This window comes from Tetrao urogallus (assembly GCF_951394365.1).
Source record: "Tetrao urogallus genome assembly, chromosome: 2".
Classification (NCBI taxonomy): domain Eukaryota; kingdom Metazoa; phylum Chordata; class Aves; order Galliformes; family Phasianidae; genus Tetrao; species Tetrao urogallus.
Window position 1 is genome coordinate 62,505,160 of NC_136814.1, and position 17,521 is coordinate 62,522,680.

Here is a 17,521-nt window from a genome sequence, read left to right on the forward strand (position 1 = left end):
TTTCAGCTCCTGCATTCAGTGCGACCTGTGCCTTGCCAATCAACTGCATCTAGCAAGTTATGTTACGGAGTGGGGGCCTGAGATCAGTGGGGCTGTCATGGGGACAATATGATCCTTCGGACCTTGGAAGTTCAAAAGCATGGTTACCCAGTGCAAGCTGATGCTGTGACTATTTCCAGTCCCTGTCATGGGTAGTAAATGGAGTACACGTCGTTGAGAAAATCTGGGAAGCAGCAGCGCAAACAATCCTTGTGATCACATATTCTAGGGATAGTTTAGGAGTTAGTAAAAGTTAGGGGCTAATGGGAAGCCAATGGGATGAAATTCAACAAGGCCAAATGCTGGGTCCTGCACTTTGGCCACAACAACCCCGGGCAATGCTACAGGCTTGGGGCGGAGTGGCTGGAAGACTGCATAGTGGAAATGGACCTGGAGGTATTGATTGATGCTCAGCTGAACATGAGCCAGCAGTGTGCCCAGGTGGCCAAGAAGGCCAATGGCATCCTGGCTTGCATCAGAAACGGCATTGCCAGCAGGAACAGGGCAGTGATTGTCCCTCTGTACTCAGCTCTGGTGAGGCCGCACCTCAAATACTGTGTCCAGTTTTGGGCCCATCACTGCAAGAAAGACATTGTGGCCCTGGAGCAGATTCAAAGAAAGGCAACAAAGCTGAAGAGGGGTCTGGAGCACAGGGCTTATAAGGAGCGACTGAAGGAGCTGGGATTGTTCAGTCTGAAGAGGAGGCTCAGGGCAGACCTTATTGCTCTCTATAACTACCTGAAGGGAGGTTGTAGTGAGCTGAGGGTTGGCCTCTTCTCTTGTGTAACTGGTGATAAGACTAGAGGGAGTGCCTTCAAGCTGCACCTGGGGAGATTCAGGCTGGATGTTAGGAAATACTATTTTTTTGAAAGAGTGGTCAGGCACTGGAATGGGCTGCCCGGGGAGGTGGTGGAGTCATCAACCCTGGAGGTGTTCAAGGAACGGTTGGATTTTGTGTTGAGGGACAAGGTTTAGTGAAAACTATTGGTGATAGGTGGATGATCTTGTAGGTCTTTTCCAACCTTGGTGTTTCTGTAATTCTGATTCTACACAGATGTTTTGGCAACCCCCCTTCGGGAATGTGATAGAGTTTTAAGGCATGAATAAGAGTTTTCCCATGATAACTCTTGGGTTATCTTTGTTATCAAGAGTTATCCCTGGTTTAGATGTTAGAGTACTGACATGGGTACATTTAATTAGTTATTCAGACCTACTAGACCTAAATATAAAATCTTGAGAGTCTTAGGATCTCCTGAAGATCTACCCAGAACACATACTTCTCTGTCTTTGGAAGACATCACAGCCTACAATTGCATGTTGCCAACTCCCTCTTCAGACATACTGTTCTTGTGAGCACTGACAGAGCTTCTTCCAACCAGGCTGAGCTGGATTAGCAAAGAGCTACTCTTTAAGAAATCAGACTGACCTCGTTTATTTTGGCTGGCTAAGAAGTTTCCTCTTGAGCGGCTTTGCTGGTGGGTTAGAGGCAGGCAGCAGCTGTCTGGAGTGGAGAGGTGGCAAAATGTTGAGGGAGTGACTCCCTTCCACTGGCATAGCTGGAAGCATACAGTATTACTGTCTGCAAGCAGTTCCCTTGGGCAGCAGTGAGAAAGCCCCTCAGGACTTTCCAGGGCAAATGGATGAAAAGGAAGGATCCTGTTCCACAAAGCCCTTTCTTCCCCAGGCCATGTGCTTGGCAATATCCCTCAGCCTGAATATACCTCCAGCCTGAATTATCCCTTATTCCTGCCTCAGTGCTATTGGCTCCTTTTACCCAACACACTTGAGCACAGCAGCACATGGAACTGTGCTGAGACACAGAGACAACAGCTTTGGGTTAATGCTAGCCAGTTTGTTTCTGTTGTTGCTGGGTTAGTGTTAACCAGATTCTCAGCCTGGTTCATTGCATGAATGCATGAACATTTGCTTGGCAAATGAGTTGGGTGTGGGAAGGTGGAGAAGCATTTGAGTATGACGAGATAATCACATTGATGGGATGTGACAGTTCAAACTGTCTTTAAAATGCTATGTTACTTTTGTGCTTGTGTATACGTGCACACAAAACCACACAAAACCACATGTACAGAAATAACATAGCATCTATTTATACATACAAATACGTAAGCTGGATAGATCTCTTATTCCATTTTACAGTTACTTTGTGGATAGCTCTGCTAGTATGATAGAGATGTGCACAGGCTGGAAGCTGCAAGTATCTCAAGCCTCAATTCCCACTGACTTCTTTAATACTGGTGTCCAACTAGATGTAGGACAGTTTACTAAAATCAGATATATAATTTATCTATCCACTTCTATTTTCTTCCATAATACATGCATAAATATATTGAATAGAATTAATTGATATTTTTATACTGACTGATATGACCTATAGTATTCTACCAAATTACTTACAGTCATGAACAAACATGCCTAGTTGTAGGCGTTTGAAAATACATAGCAGTATTAGGAGTTAAGATGAGGGCACTTTTCTCCATCTTTCCATTTCCGTGTTGTTTGCAGCACCTGACTGAAAGCATTGTGCTTAGTTTCCTCTTGACGTTAATGATATTTATGTAAGGAGATACGCTGACTTTCATTGGTCACCCCTTTTGTTTCAGTGGTTTAATAAGAAACTGTGAAATAGATGTTGTGCAATTTCAAGGCAACTGCTCCGGGAAGCAGAAAGGTCGTACAAGGAATGAATAGTAAACAAAGAATTAAAAATATTTAATAAATTTTAAAGTAGCAATTTCACAGTCGTGTCTCTGTCACCCAGACTTGAAGGAGTTTGTATGGCCAAGTCAAGGAAGGAGTCAGACTGCCAGATGAAATTTCTCAAGTTATGAGGAACGTTTGCCTGCTGCTGAACAGACTTGGTACTTTTTACTTCATTTGGATTTCTGCTGCATCTTGTTCTTTCTCAAAAAATTGTCAAGACCTATGTACAAGTAACCTGGTAAGTTCTGAAAAACTGCAATTAATCTCTTGAAACCCATCTGATTGTTAGCACTGTAAGAATTTTCAGTTACAGATCAAGTTTTAATTTTTTAATTCCATATTTGAGTAAAAGCAGAGTGTGAGAACTAGTACTTTACAATTGAATTTGTAAAACCTGGTAAAGAAAATATCCCATTAACTGGATTGCATGAGTTTTCATATGCTTTTGTTTCAGCAGATCCCTAGATTACTAAAAATTCCAGAGACCCTGGAGTTTGGAGGAGAGAAACTCTTTCCATTCAGTTTATTCTCTTTACTTACTGGTTAATCCATCTAGTCTGTGATTTTTCTTATGTAGTCCTAGGGAAACCGTAAAAACCCTGTTGCTTCCACAATTATCCTGAATTTGTTTCAGTTTCATTTTTGAATCTCTTAAATAATAGTCCATCTTTAAGAAGTAAAGCAAGTGGCTAGATCCTTTCTTAGTATTCCTTTAAATCAAGGGGAATTTAGTATTTTTCCTTCTACTGATGCACAACAAAGATAAGCAGAAGCTCACAAATCCAAACAACAATTCTACCTCAGGCTCTCAGGAGTTACCTACTTGTTTCTATTTGCTTGAAACGTTGATGTGTTTAGAAGACCATGTACCTTTGCTCTGTAAAAAAGTACATTTTGTGCCTCTGGGCTAATTGGCTGTGTAAACTTACTGCAGAATGTTATCACCTGCTCCATTTTGTTTTGTACTTTTTCCTGACGGTTCCTTTAGAACTATTTCTTAAATCCAGCACCAGTGAAAGAGTTAATTGTTTTCCCTGATGGAAGCCTAGCATGCAGTGGCAACTTTAATGGGGATCCTTTGATTTAAGCTTAAATTAATTCAGAATAAGAAATGAGTTGCTCTTCCTATCAGCTTTGAAAGACAGAAAAATCACATTCATGTGCGATGAATGTATTGTGTCAGGGATTCAGATGAATCTGAGAGCTGTAAATCTTATTTTACTTCTTTAGTCTACTTGTTGTGTTCCCATTTACTTCGTGACAGCTTTGCGTGGGTCTGGGGTTCTACTTACTGTCACATTATCTGTGTCCCAGCATGCAGAAAATCTCTTCCTGAGGGTTGTTTTGTTAAGAATGATCTTACTTGCTCACAGGATCAAACTTGAGAACTAGCATTCAGCTTTTCAAAGGCTCTTAGATACACCCTCAAATCATTTGTACTGCACAAGAGGTGACTGGTTTTACACACTTGGTGTGATGTGGAAAAATAGGCTGGGAAGCACTTCTGGTTAAAGAGAAAGGCTGGTCACCATTTGGCTGCATAATGTCCATCAAAAGGGGCCAGATAAAAGGCAATTAGCTTCAAGGAAGGTCTTTCTGCCCTCCAGAGGTCAAAGACACTTGGCTTTGTCATTTATTCCATATTTACTTATGAAGCATTTGTTATTGACTTAGTTAGTGCACCAGAATGAGGGGGTGAGGGCCAAATTCCTACCTGTGGTAAATAAATTAACGTTATTTGATTTTGCCAAATCTTCTGTCTCGTGGTGCTCTGAAATTGGTCTTAGGTGGGAAGCTACCTGTGTGTCAGCAATCATTTTATTCATATGATTAAACACGAGTCAAATAAATTATGTTTTACAAGAAACCGATGTTTTAATTTAATAAAATAATTGGGGGAGAACATGTTGACTCTGTAAAAATGTATTTTTTCCTGTTGTAGGAAGGAGAACTTGGAATTGCTAACCTTTGCAATGTTAGTGACATCAATGTGGCAGTGAGTAATGGTTTGCTTTATTAATTACTGACAGTTTGCATTACTGCTATTTGAATAACATGAGTACAATGGCCATATTGTCAAAGACCAGATGTATATAAGATGTGTACTTAGATTAAAGAGGAAACTATCAGTCTTTTTGCTTAAAGAAAACTCTATCTATAGAGCCTGACTCTAGATATCTAGATAGGTACATCTAGATTTTGTCTACAAAATTCATTATCACACCGATTCATAACCAGTAATTCTTTAGAAAAGGGGGCAAAACCAGTGTTATCCCCTAAATGTAAATCATTAAAAACTTTTAATCAGCTAGCTTTGTACAATCCAGTTTTGCTCATTTTGCTTTCTCAGGTGTTTAATGGGAGAAAACCTAAATCAATTGTTAAAAATTTAGAGTTCTGTATGATTTCAAAGGTTTGTACTGATATCAGGAGACTCTTCAGCTTAACATGAACTTTCTGTAGCAGCATTTTTGTAAGACAATATTCTCCTACTGATGCAAGTCAAGTTGGTAGTTACATATATATGCTTAGACGAGCTATGGAAAATTCATCATCAATATTTTCTGCAGAGATTAGTGAGAAGCAGCCTCTCAGCAGCTGCTATCTAGCAAGGCTGGATCTTTTATGATACTGGGACCATAAAAGGCTGTGTTGTCATGACAATATATAGCACAGTTGACTTGACTATTTGCTCTTTGTTATCGGGTCTTGCTATTTTTTTTTTCATCAGGCTTTGTAGTACATGATGCCAGAGGTTCCTGCTTCTAAAATCATTCCCTTCCATCTTCCCTTTAAAAAGAAAAATTAACTAACTATCAAGAGGTGGATGGGAGACAATAAACAAGACAAGTCTAACATCAAGTTCAAATCACATGTTATTTAATACATCTTTGAAAACATACCATTTTAAAGACTATGTCTTTCCTGTTGCAGAGCAGGAGGCTTTTTCTGAGTGTCAGTCCACTGTGCTTGGCTGTGTTGCATAATGCTTATCTGTTACTTCTTCCCCATGAACAAGTTGCTCTGAGCCATTTTACTCTTTAGCACTGGAGTTTTCCTTCTCTTCAAAAGTGTGATTACAAAGTCCTTTTTAAGCCACCATCTATCTTTGCAGTGCACACAAGGATGTCAGTTTTGGAATGCAACAGTGCAAGTCAATTGCCCTCTGAAATGTGTGAGTACTGCCTTAGTGTTGGTTCTATAACATTTGTCTCTGCTTATCAAATACAGATAATGGCAGATGTAGAAAACCTAATCAGAGCAGCATTTCTATAAAATAGATGTAAAGTCTATAATTTTTTCAGCGCATTTATAATTTCTCTGTTCAGAAACAAATCACAGAATATTGCAAGTTGAAAGTGACCCAATAGGATCAGTAATAATTCTTGGCATAGGAATTACCTGTAACATCAAAAGTTTAAATTGTGTTTGTTCAAAAATTTGTAACACTTTATAATTCATCAAGCTCAACCACTTACCCAGGTTTTGAAGCACTGAGGAAGAATTAGCGCTTTTAAGGATTTTACTTTGCTCCTATCTCATTGTTAAATGTAGATGTAAAAGTAGAACATGTCTTCTCTGTGGTTTTTGTGTGAGTATGTGTCTTTTCCTGTTTTTTCACTGTTCATCAATACAAAGACTTTGTGGTGTACTTTCACTGTAAGAAATTTCTGATTAATTGGTAGCTGTTAAAAGTACTCTGTGGTTATATTTATGCTAAGGCTATATTTCACTTACTATTATGCTTCTTGTTTCACTTATTTGTTTCTTGTCAGAACAAGACATACACCAGAGAATGTGAGGTAAGTTAAATGTTATCAAATTGATACAAACAAAATAATCATAATTTCAGCTTCTCCAATGTTCATACATTTCTAAAAAATATAGTGTAAATACACAAACATATCTATCAATCCAGTTCTAATTGTTCTATGTTCTCTAAAGCTGAACAATGAGTTATGTATTTGAATCCTTATTCCCAGATTATTTGCTAAGAACGGTTTTGCATTGAAGGCTGCTCTGTAATGAGGAATATTGCTGTAAAGAAAGCCGTCTGATCCCACCAGTATGAGACACAATGCAGACCTACTTAAGCTATTTTCTAGGCTCTCCCAGCAGTTCTGTTCTATTCAGTTTTTCATTGATATTATCAAGGATGAACCTGTAAGAATGCTCACTAAAGTCTGAATTATACCAGCTTGGAGAGAAGGAGAGGCTAAACAAAAAAGAATGGGCAAAATACTTTCCTGACTGGATAGAGGACATGAATTAGATAAAGTGTAATTCAAGAATGTGTCCTTGAGAGCGTGGAATGTGACACTGATGATGGCAGGAGTGCAGTTGGGACTGTTGAGGCCAGATTCTATGATTCCATGATTCAGATTCTATGATTCTATGAGTTGCTGTATCCAGATGGAGGCAAGCACGCAGCAAAGGAGCTGGAGAATAAACCTGCTGAAGGGCTGGAAATGTAATTGGAAGGACAGATTTTTTGGAGGGTAGTAATGTGCTTTTTTAATCTGTGAAACTGCAAAAAAATACGTCAAGTGGTTTACAAATAAGGTGGTTTTGGAGAGTAAGAACTGTTCAATGAGTAACCAAATTACTTCTGTAGAAAGTCCGCATCAACATGGGTTGTTTTTGATTTGTTTATTTGTATGCTTTTGCTTGTTTGGCCACACAATATGCCAGTTAAATTCACAAACTGCAAAGGCTTTTCAGGATTATCTTTCTGCTGGATCATCTGGCTGATTTGACTCCTCATGTAGTGAGGCGAGCACCATGTACTGCACACAGGGGATCAGACCACTGCAGTCTGTAAGAAAGGAGGAGGGATAAAAGTGGGACTTCTCCTTTGGCATAGACTCAGCTCTGTTAAGTGATCACACCCAAGACTGAAGTCCAATTGGCATTACTAATTGCAGTATTACTCCTGTTGAATATTAGCTCTCACCTAGGAACAGAGCAATGGCACTGAATTCAGTGGTAATATGCAAAGAAAGGGCAGTTGCCATAGGTAGAGAATAAATTCTTGTTTTCAGACAGAGCAGATGGCAAATTTCCCTCAAAATTTCTAAGAGCTGGAGCTTCAGTAATCCTCTTACATCAAGCAAAAATTGGATTTATGGTGCTGACAAAGATCAGAAGAAGAAAGGAAGACAGTACAAAATACGAATGGTTGAAAATTTCTGTGATATGTGAAGTTGAAAGCACTATGAATCAACTTGTAAAACTGATGGCACAATCCCCTGTAAAAACTTTACTTGGTTGTAAAGTTGCAACTTACAGCTGATAACTGAAGTCTGCTATGATCCATAAATTTGCCTGCTATTAATCAAGATAATTCACTTGGAAATATTTTTTGTTTTCTGAACATGAAAACTTTGGGAATACTTTTTAAATGCTTGCATATGGCACGTACTGCCTAGATGTGAGATAGTATGTAGGGATACACTACTGAACAAGCTTTTATATCCATTGCAGCTGCAATTGTGAGTTGTCTATAATAACATGCCTTATCAGTGCCTGTAAGGTGCCAGAAGTGGATATACTGGAATCATAGAAATTGCCTCTGAATAATCTAAAGGTCAATTATGACTTGAAAAATGGCTGCTATATGAAACAAACTTCAAGATTTACAGGCTATATAAGGTCGCAGAATCAAATGAATCCAAATACAATGCCAGTCTAGAAAAATGGAACTCATCACTTCTCAAAAGTCCTGAATTTTCCAGAGGCTCTGCCTTATAAATCATTTTTAATCTGTTGAGATGCATCTGGAAAATGTTTCTATCTCTTCTTAAGCTCTCTACTTATAAAGCTTGATAATGCCACAACTGGATTCCTTACCTAAATTGAAACCTCTTAGGAGTTTTATTTTTAAGATCTGAGTGTGATGAACTCACTGTTCCAGAGTAATGCCATGATTATAGTTTGTGGACATGACTGCAGGAGGAGTAGTAACTGGTTGTGGTTAAATTCGTCATACAGCTCAGCACCATGCAGCTGTATGCTCACACACATCCTCAGTGGGGTGTGGGAGAGAACTGGAAAAAGGATAAAACCTGAGATACAGATAGTTTAATAGGACAAAACAAGGAGGGAAAATAGTATTAATAACGATGATAAAAGAACCCTGAGAACTGGACTGCCTCCACAGCCAGTTCTCCCAGTTTTGTAGTTCTGCATGATGCCATGTGATGTCCTGGTTCTGTTCCCTCCCAGCATATTGTGCACCCCCAGCTCCCCACTGGCAGGGCACTACCAGAAGCTTAGTGTAAACAGTGCTCAGAAACAGCTAAAACATCATGTGTTAACATTATTTCCATACCAAATCCAAAACACAGCACCATAGCAGATACAAAGAAGAAAACTAACTTGATTCCAGCCAAAACCAGGACATAAATACTATCAAGGAAGTGTGAATTAGCCAGGGCTGCTCTGACAAATTATTGATTTTAACCATTTTGAAAATTCCTTGTATGAAAGTGCTTCACTGATGAAAAATAAAAGAAGCAGGAAAGAGTGAAATACAAAATGTAAAATATATTACTAACAAGTTAAAAAACCTTATTTCCTAACTTCACTGCATTCTGTTTCCAGCTTTAAAACAGCTCCATATTTGTGCTTTCCACAAAGAGACAGTGTGTAAGGATGAAAGCCCCAATTCAGTGCTCAGTGAAATTGACGGAATGGCTCTCAGAAAACTCTTTGGAATGAGATTGTGGTTCTGATACTTTATTTTTTTTTTTAAACCACGTAATTATTTCCACAAGATTTTTATGTGTTCAAAATGCCCACAGGATTTCTATGTATTTGAGATGTATGCATTTCCACAAAACTAACCAGTAAGTTCTGTATTCCCACACAGACAGTTTCCTGCAAGTTTGGCTGTAGTCGTGCAGAGGATGCATATGGTGTTGAAGCACAGAGTAAGACTGAGTGTAGTCCTGTGTTTGATTCACATTCTGATAAATGCAGTTTTCCGATTACTGCTTTGTTTCACAGTCTGAATTTCTTTGGGAAAAAAAAAATAAATAGAGATATCCCATGTTTTTGTTTCATCAGAAAGCAACCATTTTCTTCTATTTTTCTTATAAAAATGAAATAACACCTTTTTTCCCCTTCCTTTCATGTACCTGAGACTTTTTGAATCCAATCTCAGCTATGTAAGATGATTCTTTGTAGAGTGCTCGTCCTTAACTTGACTTCTATGTTGAAATCATTGCCAAATGCTCCTGTGATTTACATGGCTACAGTTAGGCTAATACTCTAGTTAGGGTAAGCACTGTTGAAACAGACCTCCTGAAAATGCTCTCTGCCAAAGTCTCCCATATCTTCTTTACGTTTCTGATCAGCAGATATTTACCAGGTACCTGTAACTACAAATGCGTATACCTAGTGCAGAATTGTATCTACCTTGGCTTTCAGTCAGCTTGGCCCAGTTCAGGCTTACTTATCAAACTATGTTTAAAATGTCTTGTGATTTATTCATCAATATTTAAAATAAATTATTTTCTGTGCTTCACTGCTGTCAGGTGTTTGAAATAATATGCCCAGAGATTGCCATGAAGGGATTTTTCTCACTTTTAGGTTGTATTTTCCCCCCAGACTATTTGAACAAGCCTGGAGCACCATTTGCATCTACCATTGGAAGCCACCATATGACACTGGGTTGGAAGCCAGCTAATATCTCTGAGGTTAAATACATTATCCAGTGGAAGTTCCATCAGCTCCCTGGAGATTGGAGATACACAGAGGTAAAGAAAGGCAATTCCTTTTACTTTGCAAGGTTTCTTTGGATTTATAATCCAGACCTACTTCTCCGGGATAAAAAAAGGTCATTTATTAATAGAGTGTAATCAAGCTAAAAAACATGTGAGGAAAGAAAGTAATAGCCAGATTTTGGAACAGATGTGGCTGTAATTTACAGGTGAATTAGATGATTGCTTTATTGTTTTCTAGCAATTTTCTAAGACCAGTAAAGCATGTAAGGATGCTTAGTGTGCTTGTAGGGCACAGGTTATGTATATAATTTGTTCTTCGCTTTATTTTTGAATAAACATTTGATAATACATTAGGCACATAAAAAAAGTTTTCCGAATCATGAGTAGTGTGAGAAGCTGAGAAATGAACAATGATTCCTTTTCCTCCAACAGAGGAATCTTGATGGAAAATTGCAGGCAGCAAGTTCAAAACAAGCACATGAAGGTATTTCATCACTGCATGTATGATTAGGATGTTCATCTGCACATGTGGACGTTAAATTACTGAATGTTAAAACCACTAGAATTCAAAAAAATGTTTGGAATAATAACTATAGAAAAAAAAAACTGTAGAAAAAATAAGTAGTTCTACTAAATACTGATATAGCCAATAAATAAATCTGATGCAGCTTTAAAAATATCAAGAGATTATTCTGGAGAAAATATAATTGAGAGCTTTCTGATTCAATGTGGCAATGTTTGTATTACGTTATTTTGCGTCAACTGCATACTTGTTATCTTGCCATCATCTCTCTTGAAACAATTTACAGAGCACGGCAAGTTAGTACGAGAAGGCATGATGACCATCTGTTAAGCAGGAAGCCCTTTAGAATTAATAATAGGTTGAATAACAGGGAGCAATAACGTCAGACCATAAATATTTTAGGGTATCTAGGAGACAGTGGATCTTAAATCTATAGCGCATATTATATCAAAATTTTAGAATTTAGTGCCTATAATGTCTTACTATTTTAGTTTTTAAACTTTATTCTTAATTTTACTATTGCATCCATCCTTTTCCACATTCGTTCATTGTTTAGATTCGGTTGTATGTTCTGAATAAAAAAGGAGGTAAACAATTTTGAAAGGAAGAAAGACCAAATTTTATGCCACAGATAGCTTCCGCAGTTTGTTCTCATTTAAACTTTTGGATATTGCAGTCCAATGAATATCCTGAAATATGTTTTGAGCAGATAGCAACCTATGTAATAACTTAAGATGGAGGAAGAATGAAAATTGTGTGTTTATGCATTGATGTAGGTAGTATCTGAAACTTCATATACAGTCAAGGACCTTCAAGCCTTCACAGAGTATGAGTTTCGGGTAGTTTGGATCATAACCTCTCAGCTGCAGCTCCATTCTCCATCAAGTCCCAGTTACCGAACCCATGCTTCTGGAGGTAATGTATTGTACTATCAGTCTTTCAGGACTGCATTATAAACACTTAGGTTTCCTTGTTTCTTGCTTCTTTCACAGGAAAAAAAAGAAGAAAAAAAAAGAAAAAAAAAAAGTTGTTTAACCTCAAGTATTGTATGCATGTTTTATGCTAGGTAACTGCAGAAGACTGGACAAAAATGCTACAGAATCTTTTTGTTTGAGCTACAAGATTCAGGGCTGTTTCCTGCTTTCAGTATTAAAAATGTGCACAGAAAGATAAAGAGTCACAATTGTAAGGACACACTGGATAATTTTATGCATGAGAACTTTCTGAATGAAATATATGCATTTTCCCAGACATTATTTTTTCAAAAAAAGAAACTTTTGCTGAAATGTTTATTACAACATTACAGTTCATATTCTTGTTTGTAAAAAGTCTGTATATCTACAGACACTATGTATGGAATATATCTCCCTGCACTCCACTACTTTGAGATAAAAATTACGTTTTAATTGTTCCTTAGTTAAGACATCACTCATATGAGAAAGCAGATAATATTGTAATATTTGAATATAACTTCCTGGTACATTATTGTCTTATAGACAATATGTGATGTCATGGTACATTATCAGTGTTTCATGGAACTAAAAAATCTTTATCTATCAGGAACCTTGTATAAATACCTTGTATAAATCCTTTCCTTTTGTGATATATGATTTTCATACTGAAAGCTATATATACCCTTGAATATAGCATCAGGGAAGGTGCCATAGACTTTTAGTTTGCATCCCATGGTATAGTGCATATAATCTCACACAAAAAAATGTTTTCATGATATCAAATTACTTTGTTTTCCAGCTTCACTGAGCTTAATGCTGAAACAATACTTTAAAGTACCTGTTCATGTCCCTGTGTGACATACGTTTTTTTCCTTCACTTTCACCTTGCATCTCTTGTTTAGAAAAATAAAACCAACAAACTCTCAATATATAAAGTAGAAGGAAGTATAACTTCAAGATTTTTATTTTATGGATTGTGAAAAATCCATCTAAACAGAGAAGAGAGGACAGGGAAAGGTCTATGAAAACTGAGATTTAGCTTTCAGCAGATTCCGAAGTATACTGTGATGGAGATCACAGCTGTGCAAGATGTTAAAAGTCACCTTGTAAGGCTTGGTCTGCTTCCTTTTTGTCTTTCTTCAACAAGAGAACTGTATAGATATCAAATGACCTTCAGTGAAAATGTGATATGGATACAACACTGAAGGGGCACAATTCAGAGGACAACATCTCACAGGGCACACTGTTGCTTTTCTGTCCACTGTCACATGGATTTGAGATATGGGATAGAAGAGATGAAAGGTTATACACATAAATAAGAAATTACTTGTCTTCAGCAGTGTGGAGTGAGGCCAGCTTTTATTCATGATCCTTTAGTCCTGGTCCTAATATCTGATTTCTCACCAGTATATGTGTTATGTGTTAATTAATTTATACTAATAAATATGACTAAGATAGTACTAACAGATATAAAATCTAAAAAACTATGTGAAAAATGAAAAAAAAAAATGATGTCTTAAATGCCATCCCAGAATGAATTATTTCTGTCTTTTACAGTTCCCACTACAGCTCCCATCATTAAAGATATTCAAAGTTCAAGTCCAAACACTGTTGAAGTTAGTTGGTCTGCACCACTTTTTCCCAATGGATTGATTGTTGGCTACAACTTGGCCCTGACCAGTGAGAATCACGAACTGTTGAGAGCCTCAAGAGGGCACAGCTTCCAGTTCTACTCTACCTTCCCAAACAGCACTTACAGGTACAAATAGAAAAGATAATCAGCATAGCCAAGAGCGCTACATCTTTCTCAGGTGTAACGGGGTGTGTCTAAATCCATATCTGGACAGTAGTGCTCTTTACTTACTCTCTTGTCAAAAGTACAGGTGTTTTCCTTCAGACAATGGACTCATTCCAGATGGATAGGCTACTTATCTTTCTTATAGTTATATGGAAGACAGGTGAGGAGGAAGGAAAAGCAGTTTGATATAGGGCAATAGGCTGCATTTTCTTAGTTGTTTATTTTGTTGCCTTTTTTTGTTTGTTTGTTTGTTTGTTTGTTTGTTTTCATCTGCATAGCATGTATTCAGTGTATTCAGGAAATGGTAGAACAGCTCTATTTCTTTAAACATCTGGAAAGTTTCCTCCATTTTTATTAATTATGAGAGCCTGTATTCTTCTTGCACTGGTAAATACAGGCCTTCCTTAGAAATGAAATTGAGTTACTCTTCTGAGCCTAATACCCCATTTGAAATTTATACTTAGAAAATCCTATTGCTGCTCCACCTTTCAAATCTGGGGAAATCAGATTCTGATTGGTTATATTTTTCTTATAGATTTCCAAGAGTGTTTTATGTAAGTGGATCTTTTCCAAAAGGGAAACACTTCTGTTACAGCTACTCTGCTTGAGAAAACATTTCTCAAGCAATCTCTCAAAAGAAAACCCCAAACCAAAACCTGTCTCTTTGATTCACCAAAGGTTCAGTATTGTAGCTGTTAATGAGGCTGGAGCTGGACCCCCTGCAGAAGCCAACATCACAACACCGGAATCCAAAGGTACAGGTGTAGCAGAGTCCTCATCACCATCTGCTCCTGGGGATAAAATCACATTTCCTGGGTTGTTGTGTCCCCAGTAGAAAAGAAGGATACTTAGACTGTAAACAATGCATGACAAGGAGTTGTACACAGAGGAAGCAACAGTACATCAGAGACAGCCCTGTTCTTTGGCTGTAGGCATTACTGTATACACAGCCCAGTAATAACCTGAGATGATGGTAGGGCCATACAAATTCAACTTGAATTATATTACAGATGAAAAATACTTAAGTGGGCTGAGGCAGTGGCAGAGAAGATACATTTTCATTTTCCATATTAAATCTCAGTGCTCGGCAAAAAACATTTATTTTAATAACATTTAATATATCGTATTATACTCTTATCAAAATGTTCACAGTTAACTCATGCAAAAAAATGTCAAAGCACATATTTTTGTTACTTTTATTGCTGTATTGCGGTATTTTTTTTTGCTATATTCACTTATTAGTAATAAAAGTAATGATACTCTGTAGGTATCAATCTAAGAAAAAAAAAGTGGTTGTCAGAGGAAAGTTTGTGTTCAGACAAACCACAAGTAAAAACAAATTCAGTGCTATGAAAATGCATCTTCAGAAAAAAAAACAAACAAAAAAAAACCCCAAAACCCAACAACAACGTAAGACTCTACACTTTCTGAAGAAATCCAGTTGTCAAATACTTGGAAATCCTTAACCAAACTCTAGCAAGCATCGCATCTGTTATTGTTCAGAATGCATTTGGACAGTGCCTTTGATAACAGACTTCAGCTTCAAGTTAGCCCTGAAAGGATCAGGCAGTTGAAGCTGATGGTCTTTGTAGGTCCCTTTCAACTGAACTATTCTACTCTGCTAGTGAGACGATCACCAAAATGATTCATAGCATCTGCATCATGTGAGACATGCATACAACTCCATCTGTTTGGGTTATCCAGGAATGGATTAAGATAGTATTTGATCACAGTGTCACGTTAACCATATGAGGAAGTGGTATCTGACAGCAGAAATTTTTTTGAAACTAGAAGTAAAAAGATAAGGAAAGCTTTGTTGGGAAACTGAAATTAACCAAATCCAGGTTTGAAATTATGCATTACTTCTTAAAATGAATGCAACTAGCTTATAAATCAGTTTAGCAGGGGATGTGTTTAACTTTCAGGGACCTGAGATTTAGAAGCAAGATTATCTGTCTTTTCCAGAGCTATACATAGCCCAGACAGAAAGTACAAATTTGCTGCAGAGATTTTTATCTCCAAAGTAAGATACTTTGGCCTGTATAAGCAAGAAGTCAGTTTAAGTGACCAAAACTCTCTTTCTTTACCTGTATATATATGTATATATATATACACAAAATAATATATGTGATATATTGTATACGTATCATATATTTATGTGTGTAATCTCCTTTGAAGAAGACAATTTCATTAAGAAGAATTAAGAATTAAGAATTTCATCAAGAAGACAATCCATTATCATTCTTTACTTGTGAAAATTATTATTTTCACTGGTGAGCCTAACAAATTGCATGAAATAAACATATTTGCTTTGCTCTTTCCCAGGTATGTGAGGTGATAATATATAGTTTTCAAATAAGTCTGGTGGTGGTGTTGATATAATTATCCCATTTCCATTGGATTTCAGGGCATTGTGAATATCTTCGTACCTTCACTTCCTTTGCCCAGAGTTCTTTCACTAAGAATACAACTGCTATAGAAACCAATATTGTGAAGTGCAGGTGATGCACTCGCACCCTTCACAAGCAGTCAGAAAGTGTTGGTGTAATGATGAATAACTCCATTCCCTTTCAACACTCAAAGTTTGAGTCAGTCATTGCTAGCATAAGAATATATATGTGTGTATATATATGTATGTGCACATGCATGTACATATGCGTGTGTGTTAATAATGTGTCTGAGTTAACAATTACTCCGTGCTGTAGTTTTTTGTCTCAATTCCAAATTTCTCCTTTGTTAGTTAAGGAAAAAGCAAAATGGCTCTTCCTATCCAGAAACCAGTCTTTAAGGAAAAGATACATGGAACATTTCCTTGAAGCATCCCACTGTTTGCAAAATGGTATAATACACCACAACATTACAGGTAAAATATCATCAGGATCTCTCTTTCTCTCTCAAGTGTAACTTATACCTGTGTTCACCAAGGGCAGAATGAACCTAACCCAGTCTGAGAGAGTATTATCTTTCCTTTGTAGTCAATGGTGAGAAATAGGAACTTTCAAGATGTGGTTCGATCTATTTAAAGTGACACACTTTAGGATGAGATAAATTGTTTTCCCCAGTGCTACCTCTCCATTGAATCTAGGCAACTAGTTCAGAGCTGGACTTTTACAGTAGGTATACAAATTGAAGGAAGATGAAACCAAAGCAGGTGTTTTCCAGTGATTAATGGCTGTGTTTTCTCAACAAGAATATGAGGAACTAAAGTGGTTCAAACTAAAGAATTAATATAAATTGGCAAAGGATACTGGCTAAACCTAGAGCATCAATAATCCTGGGATACAGAGCTCTGTAACAAGGCATTTAAGTAGCCTAATTCACCAGACTACCATGTTATCTCAAATTACTTGTCACTTTAATGTCACTTATCTACATTGGTGTGCCTGTGGTCCTTGGAGACAGTGAGGAAATTTGAGTTAATTTTCTGCAGTTCACAGAGTCGCAAAGACGCCAAAGCATGAATGTTGCCCCAGACTAAATACTCTTTGATAGAACCGAGCTGGGACAGATAACGTCTAACTTACATTAGAGTGTATGGAGCTTTGTGAGCAGATACAAACTGCATCTCTTTGCCTTATAGAGGAGGCAGTCGGTTTGCATTTTGTGTATTCTGAATTACCTTTCTGAAGGGCATTTTCTCACAATAATGTGACTTAGAAACCAAAGGAGAAAGTTTCCTTGTCTGAACAAAGGCTAGGAGTGGAGGAGAGAAAAAGCTAACTTTTCTCCAACTGCTGGGCTGCAGATTGAAAAGTACTTATGT

The 17,521-nt window shown here is 37.4% G+C and overlaps 1 protein-coding gene across 1 annotated transcript in view; it reads left to right on the forward strand.

Annotated features, from left to right (window-relative positions):
- Nucleotides 1-2,881: 2,881 nt before the first annotated feature.
- The window catches only part of ROS1 (ROS proto-oncogene 1, receptor tyrosine kinase), a gene marked incomplete at both ends in the record, with an annotated part of 70,680 nt that continues 56,040 nt past the window's right edge, over nucleotides 2,882-17,521 (forward strand). Inside the window, 10 exons of the mRNA XM_079550711.1 lie at nucleotides 2,882-2,995; nucleotides 4,700-4,753; nucleotides 5,873-5,932; nucleotides 6,534-6,560; nucleotides 9,629-9,689; nucleotides 10,369-10,517; nucleotides 11,784-11,922; nucleotides 13,518-13,719; nucleotides 14,437-14,513; nucleotides 16,499-16,621. Coding sequence (XP_079406837.1) covers nucleotides 2,882-2,995; nucleotides 4,700-4,753; nucleotides 5,873-5,932; nucleotides 6,534-6,560; nucleotides 9,629-9,689; nucleotides 10,369-10,517; nucleotides 11,784-11,922; nucleotides 13,518-13,719; nucleotides 14,437-14,513; nucleotides 16,499-16,621 — 1,006 coding nt within the window. The remainder of the gene's footprint in view (nucleotides 2,996-4,699; nucleotides 4,754-5,872; nucleotides 5,933-6,533; nucleotides 6,561-9,628; nucleotides 9,690-10,368; nucleotides 10,518-11,783; nucleotides 11,923-13,517; nucleotides 13,720-14,436; nucleotides 14,514-16,498; nucleotides 16,622-17,521) is intronic.